The sequence below is a fragment of the Parambassis ranga genome, chromosome 10 (genome assembly GCF_900634625.1).
Source record: "Parambassis ranga chromosome 10, fParRan2.1, whole genome shotgun sequence".
Classification (NCBI taxonomy): Eukaryota; Metazoa; Chordata; class Actinopteri; family Ambassidae; genus Parambassis; species Parambassis ranga.
Window position 1 is genome coordinate 19,891,269 of NC_041031.1, and position 23,419 is coordinate 19,914,687.

Consider the following 23,419-nt stretch of genomic DNA (forward strand, 5'->3'; position numbering starts at 1 on the left):
TAGTTCAGCAGGCTTTCTGCATATAGAGGTATACATATAAGAACAGTCCTTGCTGAAATTGAATCATATTTATTTGAGTCATATAATAGCTTATACGATAAGTACAAGGAAACAGTCATTTCTCTCCATTCTGAGGTGGTTTAATTTCATAACGTGCAGCGGTGGAAAAAATTAGAAAAGCTAATTTACCTAATCAGTTTTTTTTCCATTACATAGACCTGCTTAGGTGTTTTGTAACTTGGCTCCAGCTGCTTTTCAGAGGAAATGGCTCTTATTGGAATTGCCTGAGTGCTAATCGCTGGAGGATGAACACTAATACATTTGTATCCTCCTTGAGCCCTCTCTGTCTCTGTTGTTATGATCTTATCCTCTGTTTCGACATCAGTTCTGACCTTTAACTTGTTCTAAGCAATGATTTAGTCAATCTACAGAAAATTAATCCTTTGTCAGTTTTGTGGTGAATCTGCTCGCTAATATTTAAAGTTATTTTCATGTTTTACTTTTGGCTTATATTTGAAGGCAGTGTTTAGACAAAACAAAAAAAATATGAATTGGCTGATTTGCAGATTACTTTAAATTAAATATAGTAATTATCCACAAAACGTAGATTTTAATTTGCCACTTTGAGATAACATCTCGGTTTGACCATTCAATCATCATTCAGACACAGCTTCTCCCATCTGCAACAAGCTTCGCCCTTGTCTTTGTTACCATGGTGATGAGTCCCATTCTGCCCTCAAGAATTTTATTGCACTTCTCACTTGTTGTTTTGCTACAACAACAACAACAGAGTGTTATTATTTTGCCAGCTAATATTCTCTACCTCACCTACTTTTTTTGCATGCCAACTGTGCTGTTTTTTACCTTTTCAGTTTACAAAGTAAGAGGATTTTTTTTACCTTTTCGCTTTCATAAATCTCTTTGGTATTGGACTTTGGTCAGAAATTCAAATTTTAAGTGCATGACCGGCTGGCTTTCACTATATTTTACAGAATAACTAAGAGATGATTTTTGTCAGAATAATAGTCAAAATAATCAGTTTCAACCTCAATCTCAGGTGTTTGTTGTAGCATGTTAATCCACATGTTTATATATTTCTTTTTTAAATCTACCAGCCAGCCTCAAATTTGGTGAGATGATGGAGTTGACAGTCTTGCGAGCTACAACATGTGGCTCCTTTCGGCATAATTTTCCACCCTGTGTCCCTAATGACAAGCAAACCTCACCAGATCTTGTGCTGCTTCTAATTGTAATCTACATGTATCAGTAACAATAACCATGACAGAAGACGACATAAGCAGCTTATCCAGACAGACTGCATTATTTCTTGCCTTGTCTTGTTGTTGCAAAGATCTGAAGAGCACCAAATGCGAGCAGTGTGAATTTACACTCTCAGATACGTCGTTATATTTTATAGCATCAGAAATAAAAACTTAACAAAGTCCTGCATGTTTGCATCACATATTATCTTTAGCCAGAATGTTTAGGTACACATTTGTATACCCCTGTATGTGTGTAAAAAAATTCTCCATTGGTGCAGGCCAATTATTGTTTTCTATGTTACACAGAATATTCAGAAACTCTACCTAATTATACCCTCAATTGCCATGGCCTTAACATTCGCCCCAATACCTTGTCTGGCTCTGCAATCTATGAGGCATCTGATGAAAGCAGCACTCCATGATGCAATCAAAGAGCAAGGCTCATTTTAGAAGTAGTTCAAACAAGAGAGGAAAACTCGGCATGTTTAGTGGGCTGGTTCAGGGCAAACTGCAAAAGTGATTCACAACGCATTTACAATTCATCTAGTTATTCTTGCATTGCAGCACGCAATAATTGCAGCGATAAAATGACCACAGCTAATAATCTTTAAGCAAGCATGAGAACATAATGAGGAGGAAGGAAACACTGGGAAACAGTTTTAATACATGTGAAGGACTGAACTAAACTCCCTCTGCCGTGAAGTGAGCTTAACAAGGGACTCATTTGGTGTTGGGAATTGAAAGTGAGGAATTTTAATCAATAAACACATTATGTCCGGTTAGCGGTGTGATAGTGATTATATCTTCCGCAACTTATTCCACAATTATAATGAGCAATTTTAGCAATAGTTTAGCATCATTTTCTTGGTTTAAAATGGAAAAATAATATTTTTTTTGCTGTTCTAGTCTAATGATGTAACTAACTCATACACTTCAGTATTGTATTAAGCAACTGCATAAAATCTGTGACTACTTCAGCCTCAATTTTGACAACCTGTATTCAGTTTTGACACAATATTAATTTTGGCCCAGTCTGGCAACATTTGGCAGCAGCACATAACTTTTAATGTGATGTGAAAACCTATAGGTATATTTTCATGATGCTACCGATCTGATCAATCACAGTTGCTGTGGTTCGCTTATTTGCAGTGTAAAGTTTTGTAAAGGTACACATCTGGTTATGTCGAAGTATAAATCGAGCTCAAGTGCCAAGCTCCACTGGATGACATCAGATCAGATTAAACGTGTTTGACATCTAACACAACAAAGTCTGACGTTTTTTCTTCTGTAAAGAACTCTGTGGCAGCTTAACCTAACTTGCCTTTTTTGCTTTCAAGTTGCCTTTCGTCTTGAAGATTTTATATAAATTCAAATGTGTGAGTGATGTCCTTATTAGTCCAGCTGCTGACATACAACACATGTCCACTGAAATTCACCTCTTTGGTGTCATTACTAAAATAATGAGCTAGCATTATCATAAATATATATTTCTTTTAGCACTGTTTTGGTCTCCAACAAATGCTGAATGAATAGTGTCTGTCTATTTACTCTTTAAAAGTATATTCACCAACTCCTTGCTGACTGTGCTGGTCAGCTCTTTGCTAACGGGCAGGTCGTGTACAGTGACTTTGTCAGGACTTGTGGGGTGAAAACAGGACTGACTGAGACATACTGAGCTGTAAAATAATTATAATGAAAGAGAGTGCACTCTACATAGAGCTGCTGGGTTGTATTAATATTCTCTGGGGTTTCAACAGTGTTAATCACCTTTTTTACACCACATATAGACATTTTACTATACCTGACATTCATTTACATATTTATACAGCAAGTCCCTCATTTCATAAATAAGGTCACAAACATGCAACATTAAAATTTTTATTTCCAGCTTCCAAATGTGCTTTAATGTTTGGGTAATATGCACTCCGTCCTTATATGACGACGTTAATAATGGCGAGATATGGAGAGTCAAGACCTCTGCTTATCTTTATGATGTTTCGAAGTCTTGCTTTAGTGTTAAACACATTACGTCTTTGTCCTGAACATAATCTAAATGATGTCTACAGACAGAGCTGTGCCAAAATATTGTCATTTTGCATAATGATAGAAAATGATCACTGTACGATTAATGAATGTTGTTTAGATCATTTGATCAACCATTTGTTTGTTTGTGTTCGTTCATGCTTCAGTCTCTGCCTGTGTGTTTTTTGTGTGTCATTAAGTGAATGTGTGTACGTACGTCTTAATGAATGTGTGTACGTCTTAATGAATGTGTGTGCCAGTGCTGGTGTGAAAGTGAAAGGGATTTCAGTGCTTCTGTGCTGGTTGTTTTGAAGGAAGAAGAGATGATGCGAGGGGTGTTTTGTGTGTGTGTTTGTGTGTGTGTGTGTGTTTGGTGGGGTGGTGGTGGGACGGGGAGGTGATTCTGCTTTACAGAGAGATGGATAGGATGGATTGAAGGTGTAGAGCGGTGATTGGCAGGCAGGATGATGCGGCCCTGGCTCAGCTGCAGCGCTGAGATGTAGGCTGCTGCTGCTGATTGACAGTCGAGCCGAGCCTGGGAACCACAGGGCTGTATTGGCCCCAAAGAAACACAGAGGGAGAAAGAGAGAGAGAGAGAGAGAAATGATAGATTTAAATATAAATATGTCGCCTTAACATTTTGCCGGGTATTCGGTTCCTGGATAGTTCGACACTGCCATCTATTGTAAACTACGCTTGTGGTATTTTTATGATATTTCTGACAGCTGACATTACACTAAACAAGCTTGTGTGTGTTTAACTGAATTGGAAAAAAGAGAGTGTTAGGAAGGAGGAGATGCAGAAAGTAAAAAGGACTGAATGACAGTGAAACAAGCGGTGAGTCACAGGGAGAGAGCGAGCGTGAAGAAATCTCTCTAATGTACTGCATATGAGCGGGCAAAACAGCATAAGTGCCCCTGAAATATCAGAAACACAAACATGTAATATGGAGTAAGCAACTCCAGTCCTTGACAATAACCTTAGCCTAAGGCTGCAACAAAATTTTTATTTAATTGATTATTTTTTAGTACATAAAATAGGAAATATGCCTTACGCAAGTTCACAGGTTATTTTTTCCAAACCCACAGCCTGAAATATGAAGATAATAGTTACAGTAATATGAAAATAAGATTTTAAGCATTTTCAAACTAATTCACAACAGATTTGATGCTAATTGCTAAAGCCATGACATGACCCGGTTAAATGGGAGCATTCACAGACACATGAAGCTGGTAGTTAAAAAGCAAAATGACTTATTTTGCTTGCCGATCTTAAGGGTTTGTGTCACTAACACTGCTATACAACTTTGTGCTCTGGCCTTGGAAATGGGCTGTTTCTGAGTGACAGTGGAGCTGTAACTACCAGTTTTGTGAAGCAGGTTTTGATGAGCATGTGCGACAGTACGAGTGGCTCATTTTATTCACTCAACTTAAAAAGCCTCCCTGTCTGTCTCTGTCAGTAAGTTTTGACCTGAAGGTCCACACAGGACTTTTTTTTTTTTTTAAACTACCATCTGTTCGCTCCTGCAGGATTCCCAACCATTACCTCCCGCTCCCGCAGATTCACAATCCCACTACTGGCTGCACCTGCAGAGATTCTGAACGCTTGCACTCACAGTAACGCTTTCTTCTGAAAGCCTGTCTGCCCTGTCCTGCAGGGAAAATGGGATGCATAAAACTCTTTACAGATTATTTCCAAAATCTAGAGTAATGCTTTTATTGGTACTCAGCTGTTATTGGTACATCATCTTTAGATGGAGTAAACTGAAACTGGCCCTTAACTCTAAATATTAAAGACACAGTTGTGAAAGTGGCTGAAAGAATGCACCTGTTTTTCTAGTTATCTATTTCCCATAGAAACTAATACAACAAATCCTAAAATATCAGACGCCAGAACAGAACAGATTTGAGCTTTGTATCAACTCAGGGGCTGCATTCTTTAAAAAATAACAAACACATCTGTGGAAGTAAAACAGTGTCATCATGCATTCATCTCCCCAGTAAAACACGCTAGAGTTAATGATTGTAAAAATTAAGTTGATCAATATTTAAATCAAGCTACAAAATAGGAATTTACATTTACAAGCAGTATAAGTTGCTAAACATAAATTTACCTACAGGCAGTAGGCATCAGGCGTAATTCCAGGCTAATAAGTCCACAGGCTAGCAAGCTAACAAGCACCAACTTTGGTATATGATTATATATGAGGAGCATTCTGCACTTTAAACAAACCATCCAAAATTTGGGTTTGCAGTTATATCCATTGTGAGCAAAAAGGATGACTGTACACTGTACACCTTTCTCAGTATGTGCACCTACTGTATGTTCAGTGTGCAGATCTGTGTAATCAGGCAACACCTGAAAAGGCCCTGAAAAGGTTCTTTTGACTTAAAATACATAACCAACATTCGTAGGGTGCTGTGGCAGACAAGACTGGCACATTTAAAGGTGTTTTAGTTTAGTTCTTTGACAAACATCATCAGATCTAATGAATATATAAGGGGAACAAATCAACTGGTTGAGGAAAACTCATTCCCCTCCTCCACAGAAATACGTTTGTGTGGGGAAAAAAGATAATTTACTTTGTTTACTGTGTTACTGTGTACAATAATTGCAGTTTTTTAAAAGGTTCCATTTAAATTGCAGTATCGAAGTTTACTTAATCTGAGCAGGAGAGAAAATAAAAACTATAGTTTAATCTAACTTTTGCCAGAGTCAGTAAGGCTTGATTTGATCTGTAACTTTTTAAATACTGTACCTGTAAATTTGTGTGTGTTTGTGTGGATTTCCTCTGACAGAGCAGCTGGTGTGAGTGGTTAGTGGTTTTGTTGATGTTTGCTGAATGACCAGACAACAAAAAAAAAGAATTTTACAGTCATAATGTGGTTCTTCTGAGGCTGCCAGGAATCGTATCCCTTTTTGTTTCTAAAACAATATTCAATATCTACAATAATTGACACCTCCTCTTGCACAAAAGCCTGCTGCCATGAAAGTAAAGCACATTAGGAGGTACCTGCCATTCATTTTAAAAAAAACACAACACACAGGACTCTTGGCTTCAAAATATTATTGTGTGCCATTACAGTTTTAGTTGCACTAAGTCTGTTTATGCTCATTGACTACAAACTACAAACAACAAAGAACTTTCAGGACAAATAAAACAATAATAAACAAGCTTCACAATTTTAAAGCAATAGCATGAGTTTGTTTGCATGTTTGTTACTTTTTCAGAGTGCACTGCCATCCACAGGGGCGTTTTCTTAGTGGCAGTAAAGCTGTGAGCTTTGACGTTCAGCCACTGGCAGCAATTGAGGGATGTGGATGTTTTTTTTTTTTTAACAATACATGACTAATGGATAAAACCTTTCTTCACAAACAAGCAGAGCTCATAAGTACAATAATTATTGTTATTGCAACTTGGCATGTTTAGACATCCTGTCTGAAACACTAAATGTCTTAAACCAGAATCTTTTCAACCATAGTTGGACATGTTGCGTTTTTGTAAGCTGACAGCCACAGCTAATTACATCACTAAACATAAAGCTTGACTGTAATGTGATATTGTGATATTCGTGTATTTTCTGGTGGTAGTTTCAGAGCCAGTATTAACTCTGTATGAGGAGAGTGGTCAATCTTGTTGGTTTCCAGGTGGCCTGGATGAGGGTGGGAACCATTGCATGTAGCTAACAGGAAGAGGGGAACAGCTATCGGAGGGCACCAGCTGTCCGTAAGGATGGGCAGGTCCCCTGGCTTCCTGTTTCTCAACACTCTCTGTGCCCCAGAGCAAAACAAAACCAGCTTCCTTTTCCAGTTTGAGAAACAATAGATGTCACAAACAGCCTGCCTCCATCCTCCTCTCTCTCTCTCTCTCTCCCTCTTTTTCTTCTTTTTTGCAATCTCTCCATCTGTTCATCTCATTTTTCTGCTGCGCTATTCCTCTCTTTTATCATCTTTCATATCCTCTCATTACTTCTTGCTTCTCATCCATGTCACATTTTCATCCTTTCTTTGACTTTCTCATTCTATTGCTGTATCTCAGCGACAATTTCTTTCCTTATCTTGTCATTTATATTAACTCTTCTCTTCTTTCCATGTTTTTTTTTCACTTTAACCTCATGTTTTCCAACTCTCCTCTACTACCTTTTTTTGCTAGTCTTTTGCTAGTCCTCTTATTACCACTTGAAATATATGCATACACTCAGTGTGAGAGAAAAAGTGAACTAGTACAAAAATTGGCAAGAAATTCATATTAATGATTCAAAAAGGTTTGAAAAGTTACTGTTATTTTGTTTAATTATGTTGCCCATGTGTGGTCAAAAACTGTGATGTATTACCTATAATTTAATTTTTCCTGTTATTTCCTGATGTTGAATTTTCAATCAGGAATCTAAATTTGCTGGCATGAAGAGGAAAGTGGAAAACTAGAATTCTGTTTCTTTTAGCCATAAAAAAAAATACTCTCTCTAGCATCTTCAGAATCACTATCACTACTTGAATTTAGTTTTCAAATCACTGTGAACCTACATTTTGTAATACATGAAATAAACATGAAATTACATTTTAAGTGTCCTGGGAAAGTTTCCCATGAGGTCTCTTACTGTATGCTTCTGCGATTTGTTTTGCTTTAAATGGAATTTGTAAAATGTTTGCTACAAGTCATGATGACAAACATTCGGCTCATGAAAAAATGAAGAGTGAAGGGCAACATGAGCTTTTAACAGTAGAACATTCTAGAAAGGTCAAAAAGATGAGCTCTAAGAGACAGAGAAGTTTTATCAATAATGAATAGAATTTTCATCTGCACATGAGAGAGTAGAAGAATTCCACCTGGAAAACATGCTGGGTATGCATACACACTCATAACACTTGTAAATGTGATGTAGTGAGAGTAAGTTCATGCTAATACAAAACGCATACACACATATATCTGTAAAAGTACACAATAACATACACAGTCAGACAACTGGTCTCCAATTCAAAGAGGCAGTAAGTTGGCATATGTACAAAAATACACACACAGAGTTGTTCATGTGCACATTCTTCTTGCAGAGTTATTGACACATGGAGAAATCCATATTTATATATAATACAGTGTGGTGGAGACCCATCAGTCTCCATAGTCTATGAAAGGGCCTACACCACTTTACTTAAGGTATTAAATGTTTATGTGGTGCTTTTTCATCCTTCAATAACCATTCTTTCCACACGCACTCATGTACACACACACACACACACACACACTTGCAGTAACATCCCAAATTAAAAATAAGAAATTCCTTCAGTCAAAATAATATGACAAAGGAGTTTTGTAAACATGTTTTAACAGCTGTAAGAGGACAGTGAGTTTTTAAAGGGGTTGATCCTCCTTCAGTGGAAAAAGTCTCACATTTGGCCAATCAGATCAAGCCACAGCTACCTGTCAGAACACCGTTACATCTGACTTTATGTTGTGCATCATGGAAGTTAAATAGTAAACACTACAACTGCAAAAATGAATCCTCTGCATGTCCTAAATCTGTAAATCTTTGAGAAACCTTCAATCCCTGGCTTGAGTTGAATTTATCCGATAGAGGAATTGCAGCATCTCGCCACTGACTTCAGGTATTTTTCCAGTGTTGCATTATTTCTACCAGTATTTGTGGTGTGTTCAGTGGTTTGGTTGGGTGTCTTTGTCTCCTCTTCTGCTGCATGTTGTGTCCTCCCTGCGGAGCTGCGCCCTGGGGGTCGGTGCGGCAGGGAGGGGTGGACCCTGTTGAATTATGGATGGAGGTGAAGAGGGGATGAGGTTTGGCCTCGAGGGGGCACACACCTCCCCACCACCATCCGCAACACTTCCGATTCTCCCCATCCCCTCCCCCATCCCTCTTGATTCCCTCTCTGCCCAAACAGTCACCATCCACGCGTGGCGTGAGGTTGGATGAGGGTGACTGGAGATGTGTCTTTCTCTCTTTTTGTCTTTCTGCTGCGCTGTTTTTCTTTCTCTCTCGTTACACTCTTCGTCCTTATCTCCTCCCTCCTCTCCCTCCCAGATTTCAGCTGGGAAAGTCAAAATGATAGAGGTCCATTCAGCTGAAAATGGTCTGCAGATGTTGAGAAAATGAGGCAAAGACATAAAGTGTCTTGATTTTTGTCCATTGTGAATTACCAGCAGTACTCTGAAACTGCTTCTCCTGGCTGTTACTTCTTTTCTGGAAAATATCTGTAAGGAGAATTGTGTAGGGATAGATTAAGATACAATATAATCTAGCATAGTACTGTATGTATGCATAGTGTTAACTGGTTTACATTAGGATCTTTTGTCTGATTCTTACAAGTTACAACAAATCCAGTTCTGTAGAAGTCTTCCGTGTCTGGATTCATTCAGAAAGTCATAAAAATTCATAATTTAATTTTTTTCTAAGATGCTTGTTGTGTCATGAGCCCTGGGTCCTAACAACACAACAACCTTAATTTGCAACATCAAATACAGGGTTAGATTTAAGATTTCAACTGAAGGAAACTTAAAAACGCGAGCAAAAAGTTGAGGTTATCGAATGTTTGAAATCTCTGCAATCAATTAGAACAGAAGTAGACCTTTGGGTGAAAGGTCATGGACTCGAAGCACCAGGCATGTTGAATTACTAAATAAATAATAAAACTCTTGAAAAACAAACAACAGAAAAAACCCAAAAAATGTACTCAAGATATAAATCAACATCTTTGTTAATCAAATTTAATACATACTTTACATATTTTTTAAATAAATTGATATCAGCAATGAACAAACTACCAGCCAACTTCAAATGGTTTCCTGCTGTCTTGACATTTTTTTTAGAGCAACTTCAAGCACAATTTAGCATCATGGGCGACTTTTAAGAGTTTGACTAATTTGCATGCTTAGTCCTAAAATGCTTTGTGATTTTTAATTGGCTGGTGGTAGCACAAATAGAGAAAATGAAAAATGGATTATAAACTGTAATAACAGAGTTGCAGGCATTTCACATGTATGTAACTTTGACATTCACACATCTGCTAACCTGCCTATGCTTTGTTTTTGGTTGGTATGATGTTAATGATCGTGTAATGAAACTAAATCTTTTCAGAGGTGAGACAGTACAACATAGAAGCTCACATGTTCTTGAGATTCTTTTTCACAAAATGTTCTGAAGCATAGGTATGACCATACTTTACTTGGTTTTGAGTGACAATAAATTTTGATAACAAGGGACCTCTAAAACTCAGTGTGACAGTATTAAACAAGCACCCCTATTTGCTTTGCCACCCAGCAGTTCTCCTTTTTGAAACGTAATTTTGAACATGGTTTCCTCCATCTGAAATGTTGCAGCGCCTTAATGAAGCGCTGTGACTTGTGCATTTGGACAACTGTGCAAAAGGAGTTTTAATGAAATCTATTACTGTTTTTTTCTCTTCATTGTAAGGGCAGTGGGGAAGTGTTTACCTCACAAAATACAGCAGCCCCCAAAATGACAGGAAATACAGAAAGGGGGAATTAAAAGAGAGAGAGAGAGAGAAAGAGGGAGAGGGAGAGAGAGAGAGAGAGAGAGAGAGAGAGAGAGAGAGATTGAATTAAAGTTTTATGACTGATGAATATTTCATGTTCTGGGCAGTGATTCCCACATTCTGGTGTGCGTTTGTGCTGGTGTGTGTGTGTGCACTTATGTTCACAGACCTTGGTGTGTGTATGTGTAAGTGTTCCTCTAAATGTATGCTTGGTAATTTTAACCCTTTTTGTACTGTATCAGGACAAGACCTTTACAAAATACAGCATTTAGGTGTGTTGCCAATTAGTATTCACCACACTGGCTTTGGTTTTGTATCTTAAAAGACAGGTTCAGATTTAAAACCGGACATTATATCTTGTGTGGTCTCCAGTATTTGTAACTGGCAATATGTAACTGTTCATTCTGGCCCAGTGAGAGAACACCTGGGGTACACATAGAGAGAGAATTTGTACTAAAACAAATAAGACTTTTAAAGATACTTCTTGATCTTATCCAAATCCCCTTTAAGGAATCAAGCTCCAGCATATTCCTCTACCCATTTAGATGGCTTGGACAAAAGGATTTCTCCATCTACCAGGCAATGTCAAGTAAACCTCAAAAGACGTCTTGATCTGATGCCCAAACCACCTCAACTGGCTGAGAACATAAGGAACCCTGCAGACAGAACTAATTTCAGACACTTGTTTTTTGTAATCTTGTCATATATTATGTAGGGACCACTTGGTAACTCAACTGTTTTGAAAGTGCTTTAACACTTGCTTCACTGCTGAAGCTGCACCCACTATGTATTCAATTGCACAGTTTGATTTTGACCATTGATGTTATTACTGCACTAGACAGCACACGGTCAGCGATTTGTCCTCCTATTTCAGATTTGAGGATATTTAGTGTTTATTATTCACTTTGATAGAAAGGGGTGGAAGGTTTGGTTTGAAGACTTTTAGTAAGATGTGCATTACTTTCATGGAAGCAACTACTGAGACTGTCCAGACTATTTTTAAATTTCTCTGTTTATCAATTTATCTATTGGCATTGGAAGCCTGCAGCAGAACACCTCAGGAGTCCAAGGTGACCACAGATCTTTGTGTGTCCTTGTGTCTTCACAGAATATTGGTAGTGTAAAATAATGGATTTTATAGTTGTGGACAGAACAAATTAATAGTCCCTGTCAGTTTTCTGTGATATTGATTAGTCTTGATTTGTTTGGAAACGGTGAAAAACAATATATGTTGTAGCTTTGTTTACCTCCTGTTGGGTGGCTTGGGTGCTTTGTGAAGCGTTTTGCGACAATGCTGGTTGCCAGAGGCTTGACACACAATTAACTTGAGTTGACTTAATCACTTTGCCAATGATCTGATGCCCCTCCCTGTTGACTCAGTAATGGCAGCTTATGATGGGCATTTAGATAGAGATATGAGTCAATAAAGAGAGATGTTTATTTTCCAAGTAGTGCAGACTCTCCTCAACCATTGATTAAGCTCACAGATCAATATGTCAGCTTGGTTTTCATTCATGCATCTTTCCCCTCACCGATCATCAACAGTAGCTTACACCAAGGGGTAATAATCGATCTTAATAGTATTTTTAGCCGACATTATTGATTACAGCACATACTGTAGGTCTGAGCAAGCATTGGTTTGTACACACATCACACCGGTTGGGGAAAAAAATCAATATGTGAGTCTGCTGATCTACTGTATTTTTCAGGTCTTATAATCTGTTTGCTTTAGCCTAACCTTATGTATAGGTTATGAGGTAGAGTCTGACTGAGGCTACAGAGACTATTCAGTAACTAGAAGGTCAGAGATTATCCTCAAGAGAAATGTTAAATCTCTTCTTCAGTCACTTTAACCACCCGGGACTGGAATCGCTTGGGAGAGAACTGAATGTCTTAAAATGTAAAAACATGTCAGGCGAAGTGTAAAGATAGTCCACTGGGAAAACATATGCTTCAAACAGTGCAGCGCTCAATACATTAACTTCTGTCAGGATTCCTTAAGGTCTGCTTATGTTTCTTCTACAACACAACCTCAACTTAAAATGGTTTACAGTCAGTGGGGTATTAATTATTTAGTCTGTAGTGTTGAGCTGTTATATTTGAATAGACATCTGAACATAGTGAGTATATGCATTACCTTATCCTCAGTCTCACAGAGAAAATGTGTAAAAGCTACATTGGTCCACCAAGTGCAGCAGTATTCAAATATAAGGCTTCAAAAGCATGAGGTGCATGCTTTTTTTATTGGGTTACTGTTAATAAAGGTTTTGTAAATATGGTAACCTCCAACCCTGATGCTTTTAGTCTTAAAAGATGTAAAAGGTGCATTTTAACCCAAACCATGATGCATTTTGTTGCATAAACCCAAAGGAGCATTGAAGAAGGAAAGTTAACTTGGACAGCCCTGTGTGGGACTGGATGTGTACCATCAACAAACTCAGACTTTTGTTGGACTTTCTAACTGCTGGAATGCAGGCTTATATCAAAGAAGTGTGCATCTCACCAGTTCAATAAATGTATAATTTAGAAATTGTTATTACTGTCTATAAACAGCCAAGGCTCACATGAAAAGAGACCCACACCAAGGAGATTATGTGTACACATAGGGACTCACATGTCCATGTGTAAAACCTCTGGTTGGTCCCTCCCAAAAGCTCTCTCTGTTGGACAGCTACTAGCAGGTTGTCAGTTGTTTGCTAACGAGGCACAAATGCACTGCGTTGGTCATCCTGTGTGCCAAAATGTCCAAATCATTAAAAAAAGGGAGGCATTCTTCTTTTTTTGCCACTCCACACAGCCAATGAGGACTTGTGGCTCTGCTTTAACTTGGCCTACTAAACATGTCAGACAAGAAGATGAGCTATGAAAAGCTGAAGAAGTGTTGGCCTCATATCCTGCTGTGTCTGCCCAGTTAAAGAAGAGCAGCAAAAAGTGTATTCATTACACTATATTCGGCTGATTAAACATAAATGTACATAAATGTACATGATGTGCAGTATTTGTCAGTATCTACAGCATCTCGTTGTAGCAGAAATAAATCAGGGTTAAACCTCCCAAATCTTTAGCCCTATTTACTTTTCCACTCAGCCACACAGGAACTTGAACTTCTCTTTGTGCAAGTGTTCGAGCCCTCTTTCCACTCAGCCACACAGAATTGAACCCTAACCTTTGGGTGAGTGTTTTTACACTCTGCCCATTGATCTCCATTCAAACCGGGATGCTCTCCCTCTTCTCATTTCCATTCTTTTCTCTTCTGCACTGCAGAGAGCTGCATTTGCTGCATAATCGCCTACGGAGTACTCCCGACTTTCTCAGCTCTTTCCACCCCCCCGCCACTTCTTAATTTGCCTCCATTCTGCCTGCCGTACTTAACCAGTATGTGATTTAATCATCAGCTTGCTGGACAGGTTGGACAAACAGCACTGACAAGTCTAAGTGGTCTGAGGTTGTCCGGTTTCAGTTTAAATGTAGATAATGCCAGTCAAAAAAAATGATACATGCTTTCTGGCAAAAAATGATCGATAGCACAAAATTAGACACAAATGATTGTACTTTTTAAAATATTCGAAGTAAATGATTACACTTGAGTGCAATAGAGTTTCTATGTTTTTAAGACGGTGAACAATGAACTTTAAGTAATGACTTCCAGGTAATGGCTTTCTTGCAGAAAATTCTTCCTGTGTTCTCTGCCTCATGGAGAATGTTTAGTGACAGTCTGCCACAGTCTCTCTTTTCTAGTTATTACTATTTGAGTTTGCCATGGTTCCAGCCGTTTACTCTCAACTTGATGAAAAAGCGGGATTGATACCAGTTGATAGCTTCAGCATGAAATCGTAGTTCTGGTTTCACTCAGGATGAACAGTATTTGCTTTTTCCTCTCGCGTGGTGATCAGAGTTAGCCTGGCCATACCCATTCACTTCACTTCATGAAAACCCTTTCAGTCATGAGGGTCTAGAAACGTTCCCCTTCACAGCCAGTTCTACTAGGTACGCACACTAACCTAACATAGAGAAGATTGAAGCAAGGCATCTGGACTTGTGGAGTTTTCTTGAAGACGTTTCGCTGCTCATCCAAGCAGCTTCATCAGTTCTGATGAAGCTGCTTGGATGACCAGACGCCTTGCTTCAATCTTCTCTACGTATGATGACCTGGATGACTGAGAATCTTCATCAACACACACTAACCTAACTACCGTAACTGTTTGTCTAAAGTGAGGCAGGTTTGTTCAAGTTTTTGCAGAATTGCTAATAACTTTGGATGTTTTTTTATAGCATAACAATTAAGAGTAACATTCACCAGAAGAGCTAGAGGGTGCAGTCATTTACCAGCATACCTATACCACTGGACTCCATTTGTGTTTGTCCATGTTTATTCTGCATCCGTTAGTACTGTACCTTGAAAGTCCAGCTTGAATTGAATAGAGACCTGACTAACTCCTTGTAATTCTGATTCAATATTTGAGACATTGAATATTAAGCTTTATTTTATTGAAGTCTAATAGGATGTCTGACGTTGACCAAGCCCATAACTCCTAGTTAATCCAAATATGAGCAAAGCTATAAGTTATAAGTCATAAGTCAGACAACACCCACTTGTCACTAAAAGTTGCCACAACCCTTAATAATGAATACCTTTGAGCTGTAATATAATGATAACAGGTGAGTTATATAAAACACACTGCGTGTTTACCAAGATCCTTTCTCTTGGCCCTCGTTATTCTCAGTAATATGTTTATTTATTTTTATATATATATGTTTATTTCTTGGTCTTTTGAGCCTTTATTTATTTTTGTAATTATTGGTGGAGAGAGAGAGGAAGTAATGAGTAGAGCAAGAGAAAGCGAAGGACATGCAGCAAAGTGCACAGGCCGGATTGGTACTTGCACCTCTGTAATGAGGATTGTAGCCTCTGCTTATGAGGCGCCTGCTCAACCAGGCGACCTATCCGCATACCCCATAATTTTTCTGGGGGATCAGGTAGAATGATCACACATATACAACTTAATAACAAATTACATTTCTGCAAGATGCACTATTAGATTTAATTAGTCATAAATGAAACAAAGAAATATTATGACATGATGAATTCTGTTTCCCAGCACATTTTAACACATACAATATTTATTTTAGTCCATGCATGTAAGTGTGCATATTGTTTACTTTCTGTACTCCCTTGGTGCATCATTACATACATGTACAGTATATGCTGTATGCACAACACAGATTGAGTCAACTTACAACGTATAGCTCTCCTGTTCTGTATTGTGTTTGTCAACTGCATGCACAGAGGCAGAATAACACCTAATTATAACAGACACTTAGAATCACAGTGGACATACCGGTGAGTACACAGTGTAAGTCCACTGGCAGCACTTATGGATATATAAAGTAAATACAAAGCAGGAGGAGGCCATGTTTTTCAAGTATTTGATCACACACATTTTAATACACTGTAGTGTGTATACATTGATTTTATGTTTGGTGTTGATCTAGGTTTGAAGCATTGTAAGACCTATAGAATATTTTATAAACTATTATATTATATTTTTTTTTCATTTTATTGAGGGTTTGGAAATAAGATTAAATAACTTTGTAACAGTCATAAACAAAACGATAATATTCTGTATTGTTTTGGCAACAGCAATAAATTGAGCCTATTAGTAAGTACTGTCTGTGTCCAAGGGCTGATATATCTTGTTTTTCTGTGCTGTAGAGCGTCACTGCTGTCCAAAAACTATTAAAAACGCATCATATTGCTGCACCTGGTGACACCTTACAATGAGCACTGACAGGGCAGTTTATTTTTCCTCAATCACACACCTTACCATGAGTGGAAATACTCCCCAGAACACCAATTGTGTATTAATCCACAGCTCAAACTAGTTCCCATGAGTTCTATTTATTCATATTTTCCTAAATACTACAGTAACTATTTAATATCGGAAACAAATAAGCTCGGTGGTTACAGGGCAGAAAAGATGTGAGACGAGCGGATTTTTGTGCACATGTCCATAAATGAGGGATGGCAATGACAATCATGTGTGGTTCTACACTATTTGTTTTAATTGAGTGAAGGTGTGTTTGTGAGTGTGTGTGTGTGTGTGTCTGTGTGTGTGTGTGTGTGTACGGCAGCCAGTGGCCCTTCTTTCTTCTGATGTCGCGCTCTCGCTTTGGAGCTGAAAAATCGCTCTCGCTGTCTCGCTGGCTGATGGTGCTGGCAGGAGTCCTGGGGACCAACGGGGGGAAACAATCCCAACAAAGTGGCATGAATTAATGTGACTAATTAACACCACGTTAATTATTTGTAAATTGCATGTTTGGGTACACATTACTTGAGAGACATATGCTGCTTGTTGTGTTCGCCCAAACAAGTGCCAGCTAATCTGTATCTCTGGAGTGCCCCGCGACTGAAGACAGTCCAATCAGTATGAAAAACAAAACGCATGAAGAAGAGAGAGAAGGTGAGAGGTAGAGAGGAAAAGGGTGACTTAAGAGGAAGAAAATATAAATAAGATTGGCAAATATATTTCATCTCATGTGGGCTTCATGTGGGGTTTTTTTGTCTGAAGTTTGTTAGGCCTGTGCTCTGCTGGTGAGTTTAAAATCTCACTGCCTATTAAAAGATAAATAATAGAATTTTCAACAGGGGGCTACAACATGAGGCTGCCAGGGAATGTTAGGGCTCTTTGTCTCATGTCACTGCAAGCTTTCTTTCCCCATTCTCTGAGTACCATCTTCTCTTGTTAAAAAAAATCTGGTTGTGTGCAAAGAAATCTGAATTATTAAGATTTAAATCGTCTATATCATTGTGAATAGACGATTTGTTCAATTCGAAAGTATATCCTTGGATACTTTCGGACTGAACAGCAAACAATCTGAGGCCATTTCGTTTGGTTTTACTGCAAAGTTTGACCAATGTTACAGCATATTGTTGCTGCACAGTTTCAGTTTTGTTTACATCTGCTTCCCCCTCGGAGCATGTGAAGCAGTGTATTGCTCCCTGATGGGAACCTTAGGCACAGCAATCTGAATGATACCCTGTTGTGTATGTTGTGCCGATCTTTTCAAATTGTTTAGCGTGTGCATGTGTGAGATTAGAGAAAAGAAAATCTGTAAATGCGACATGTTCTGTTTCCTGTTTTTTCTGAGCCCAGCTTTACCTACAAAAAGGCAAGTCAGCTTAAGTGTTATCCTACAATGTAAATATTGAGTAAAGCAGTCTAGAAAATATTTGAGCCTTAGCCTAGAAACTGAGGAGAAACACAAGACTACTGTGCTTGAAATGATCCAAGACTTGCTAGCATGGCTACCATTACATGCTTATCTATCACTCTGTCACCCCGGGGCCATGCACACTGGGTTTTATTAGGACAGTTTTGGTTGAGAAGACGCAACCAAAACTCCTGCATGGTTTGGTGAGGTGGGCAAGAAGCAGATCTGCGTATCACCTGAGCAACCCTCCTCCCTCCTCCTGTCTCACCCTTTATCTGTCTCACCCTTTCTTGCTGTCTCTCCTTCCTATTACCCCTCAGTGAGTCTTCTTTCCCTCATTGACAAGCACTTATTTTTTCATCTTCCCTCCTAGTTTCTCCTCTCTCTCTCTCTCTCTCTCTCTCGCTGCCTCTCTCTCTCTTTCATCCCTCGCTCATTTTTTTCTGTCCCAATCCTTCTGCCCCCCCCCCCCCCCACACACACACACACACCTCCTCCGCCTCCTCCACCCACCACTCTCTCCCTCTCGTCTCCTCAGAGCTCCTCCGCATTAGCAGTCAGCTCCACTCCTAGACGTACTTTGTTTTTCAACCGTGGTAGAGACCGAGGGAGTGAGGGAGGGAGCGAGATACAGAGAGAGGGAAGAGAGAGAGAGAGGGTGCAGTGCAAGTGATAGAAAGAGAGAGAGCGAGCGAGCATCATTTACACAGTCATCCACTCCGAGCGGACTCCGCAGCTCACCCTCTCTCACCCCCTCCTCATCCCTCAGCCATTGCTCGCGATGCCAAACATTTTATGTGTTATTTAGTCATGCCTGACTTTATCGAATTTGAAAAACATGCCAGTCACGGGTACACCCTCCCTTGTCTTACCCCTACCCCCTCCACCCCCACAAAGCCGTCATCATCATCGTCATCTCTGTCTCTTTCTCTCTCGTTTTTTTACTCTACCGTCCAGGTCTGACCTCAAGAGCCACTGTCTTTGGGGACATTTCACTTCTAAATGAAGTTTTATTCCCAGGCTTCACTCCCCTCCGACACACACCTCCTCCTGACCACCCACCCACCCTGGGGGAAGGGGAGAAAGAGCATAATTCCAGCCAACAGAGTGTTGACTCTAAATGGATTATTTCTGCTTGAAATCAGAGGCCATGTGCTGCTGGATAATGTGGCTGTCCCGTTTTTTTTTTGTTTTTTTCACCAGTACTGTTCTAATGATGGAGATTTGACGGGCAGGAAAATGCAGAGGAACAGAGAGACTTGTTCCACTAGGCATGGAACGAGAGGCTAAAGGAAATCCCAACATGCTTGCCTTATAATCCCAAAGTCAGGATTTATGTGTTTTTGTTTTTTTTCAGTTATTTAACAGTCCAGCATAGCTCAGTGAGTAGAGCAGGTCACTAACACTTGCTAGGATTAGAGAGTTGATTTCCAGTAAAACCCAGTGGTGCTGAAAAGAAAAGAAAACAAGAAATCAAGTATTTAGTAAGGATGTTTTAATGCTTCTTAGGGATATTGTTTTTTATCACCCCTAAAATCCACCCCTTCAAAAGACTTTGTGTTTGCCTATCATAGTATAGAACAGCATTTTGGAGTGGCAACGGCTGGATGTTTCAGTCATTCAACTATTGCTATTAGTTGTAGGGAATCGCACAATACTTTCTACTGGTAAAACGTAGACTATTGTGCCTGGTTTTTGAGGTAATTATAATAACAGCTTATCTTTAACCTCTTGAAATGTAGGTGTCATTTTTTTTCAGCCAGAGCATAGTCATTTTTCTAAATTAGCCAAGCTGCTCTATGTACCCCCTGGTAACCACAGAAGTGATCCCTTGTGAACAGGTTGGGAATCATTGATTTAGGCAGCGTTCACACCAACATTACCCTGCATAAACCAACACAGATCCCATCATTTATTTGAATTACACCGCTCTGGTGACACAGTGGGATGCCAGTGCAGAAAAGGCTCCAGCAAAAAAATATGTGGTTGTCTAGGAAAAAAAATACAACCTTGGCTTAAATTTGCAGGAATAAAACGCAGCAGCATTTGGTAGAATTTGGCATCAGCAACACATTATTCTCTCTGTTTAGCTTGCATCTGTGCCACAAAAATTAAACAGTGGCCATGATCAGAGTCTAAGTTTCTTTCCTGCCTATTATTATAAACAAAAATGGCTGTTTGTGAGGGCCCACTTCTGCTACACTGTCATAGCTTTCTCCAAGGAAAATTGGTGTAAAGGCTTTAACATTTACTTTTAAAGATGTCTTGTGATCCCCTTTGTTATGGACTACATGATGGCGCCACGTAACAGCTATTTAGAGAAGCGGTCAAGTTTGCATCCAGCAGGAATAAATGTCAGTTTGGTACCAAACAGTTTCGGGTTCAGATTCCCTGTGCATTTGAGTGGATGAGTAGCACTTTCCCCTCCAGTAACTACTGGCCTTGCCCTTGAGCAAGTCGAATTGCTCGAGTGGAACTACCCAGTGATGTTTGGATGAAGCCTGTTGTTTCAGGGCACCTCTCAGGCGTGTATGTGTAGAGGAGTGTGAAGCAGGGTGGTGCTGAAAATGAGCATCAGTGTTCTGTAGAAAGCCTATAGCTAGAAAAATAAAGGCAAGAAAAGCAAGCTCTTTAAGGAGGGATGTGCTGCAGTTGGAGATGGTATGAGTCGTTCTGCAGATTGCGTCTGCACAGCTGCTCAACAAGTAACCAGAAACTGCAATATTGAGCTCTGCAGTTACCAAGAGAGACTGCAATTTTTGTCCCAAGTGAAAATGAAAGCTGTTTGAAGCAGCTGCTCCCTGCTGGTGGTGTGCAGAATGTCTGATCTACATATTAAGCTGTGGATTGAAGACTGGCTTTAGATTTGAAGTGATATAAGCATTCATATCTGCCTTTTCACTCCCTGATGTTATTTTTTTCCCCAAAAACTGAACTGCAGCATTATACACATGCTGAAAAATATCATCCTAAAAACAATTCCTGTCAGGTATTCACTACCATCATACTGAAACTATTTGTTTAATAAGGATTACTGGATCAAAAAAATATAATGAATCCTTTTTCTTCACCACAAAATGCCGATGAAGGTCACCCGGGTCACTTTTCTTGCTTGAAGTGGGGCAACTGGACTCTACAAGGCCGGTTGCCCCACTTCACACTCTTGAATGCTTCACCACAAAACATTTGTTTTTCTTGAATTTGAATATATGCTTAGCTTCTTTGATAGGAAATGAAATTGTTATTCTGAGAAATAGCAATTTGGAGATTTTCAATATAATTTTTGTTGATAGTCAGCAAGTTTTCTTAATCTGTGTATCAGTTCTATCCTGGGCTAAACTGAAGCATGCTGGTTTTTCTGCCGGTTCAAAATGTTTTGGGCTTTTTAAATTCAGGGAGGATTTAATTTGTTATTTTTTTTATATCACATTTCCCATTGCTAGTGAGTTTGGCACTGAATTTCAGGTCCCCCTTTAGTTGCACCTATATTCTTCAATACAGTGAATTCTGGTGGAAAGAACACCTCTGTCAGGATTTTATGTGCTTACTGGGGAGTTATGGGATTTTCATTGATGGTTCTAGAGGCAGTAAAGAAGACAAAAGAAGTCCTACGCTGTAGAGATGAAGTTTTGATGTGAATGTGTTGCTCTTCACGGTGTTTTGTTTTGTTAAAGATTGTTAAAGCCAATCAGGAGGACCTGCCTTCTGTTTAATTTTACCCAGTTCAGCTAAGACTGGGCTATGAAGGAAGTGCAGCTCAGGACAGGAGATAGTTGCTATAAAATACATCCAAGTATTCAGGAATCTGTATCTTGCCTTCAGAGTGCATCCATAATGTAATGGGAAATGTAAGCCTCACACGCTGTATCATCTATTCTTCTCTAGCTAACAGAGTAGATAGAAACCAGACAAAGCCTGAGGGCTATAAAACACTGAAGACACTTTCCCCCTCCCAGACTCCTCCTCCAGTTTTCATCATGCAGCATGTTCATTGTCTCTTTAGGCTTCTGCAGAAAGTTTGCACTGCAGAAGTTGTCCATCTTAATAATTCAGTTTAATACCAAACTAAGACATGGAATCTTATTATTCTGAAAAATCTGTGAGAATACACTCCTTTCCTGCGCACTTTCAGTCATGAGAAATATTCAAAAGTCAGTGTATTAAATGGAGTGCTGAATTGGAAGAGGTGGACTGACAGGACAATATTTATGATATTGTCTATTGTTGCAAAAAAAAAAGGCTTTAATCTTCTGATGAGTTCACCTGTATGCACCGGAACATTTATCTGACACCTGGAGAGATTAGACTCAATCTTATATTAAAAAGGTTTCTTGGAGGGTGAGTAGCTTTCCAGGTCAGTGTTCAGGAATCAATACTTCAGTTTCTAAAAATCTGTAATGTGTCTGGTGCATTGAAAGTCTTCATAAATTGATCACAATCCTAAGAATGACAGCTGTGTAAGAGTGAGTCCATTCAGATTGAAGGGAAATCAGTGGGCAGCAGACATAACAACATCTATTCCTTGAAGGAATAGATCATGGTCTACCTCCTAAGAGCCTTTTTAAGAGCCAATAACATGTTATCTTGATTAATGAATCTGAATTCCATATTTATTTTATGTAGCAGCTCCCTTTTTTATTGTGTCTTTTTATAGACCCACACACAGACTTTGATATTTTAGAGTTTGGACTGTGCTCTCTTATCTTAAATGCAATTCTAGCTATACGAGTCTAGCCTCTAATATTAAGATTTGAAGAAAATAATAAATCTATCTGCCTCATTGTAACGTTTGTTAGTAAAAACAGTTTCTTAATTTGATGTTTGAAGAACTTTGCACACAGCCAGGCTAGTTGGTACCTGCTGTTTCTAGTATTTAGTTAAGCTAATTGTCTCCCTGCTGCGGCTTACAGACTTCAGAGAGGCATCAGTCTTCTCATCTCCTCATGGCAAGAATACTATAAGGGGCCACATTTCCAAACTTTGAATCTGGTATCTTGACCAAAGCTCATGTGTCAAATTGATACCAGAAAACTTCAGGCAGCCTAACTTTATATACTTGTAGTAATTTTAATGTGTAGCAGCAGCAGTATCATAGTCTGTGGTACTGCAGTGGCTGTGTTTCGTTCCCCTCTTCTGCCTTTCTCTCAGCTATTAAGTCAACTATCTTCTCTCCAAATCATGTCATGTTTGGTCTCCTTCTATATTTAGCAGCTCTGCCCTCTCTTCTGTCTCCCTGCAGCAATCGGCCGGACGTTGATCCCCCGTTATTTCAGCACAGTGTTCGAGGGGGGGGTCACCGAGCTCCACTACATCCTCAAACACTCCAAGGAGTCCTTCCACAACTCCTGCATCACCCTGGACTGTGATCAGTGTACCATGGTCACCCAGCACGGGAAGCCAATGTTTACAAAGGTAACAGTTGA

The 23,419-nt window shown here is 39.2% G+C and overlaps 1 protein-coding gene across 4 annotated transcripts in view; it reads left to right on the plus strand.

Moving 5' to 3' along the window:
- The window catches only part of ldb2a (LIM domain binding 2a), a 69,670-nt gene that overhangs the window by 21,504 nt on the left and 24,747 nt on the right, over window positions 1–23,419 (plus strand). For all 4 annotated transcript variants that reach the window (XM_028416688.1, XM_028416689.1, XM_028416691.1 and 1 more), the window contains exon 3: window positions 23,236–23,408. In XM_028416688.1, coding sequence (XP_028272489.1) covers window positions 23,236–23,408 — 173 coding nt within the window. The remainder of the gene's footprint in view (window positions 1–23,235; window positions 23,409–23,419) is intronic.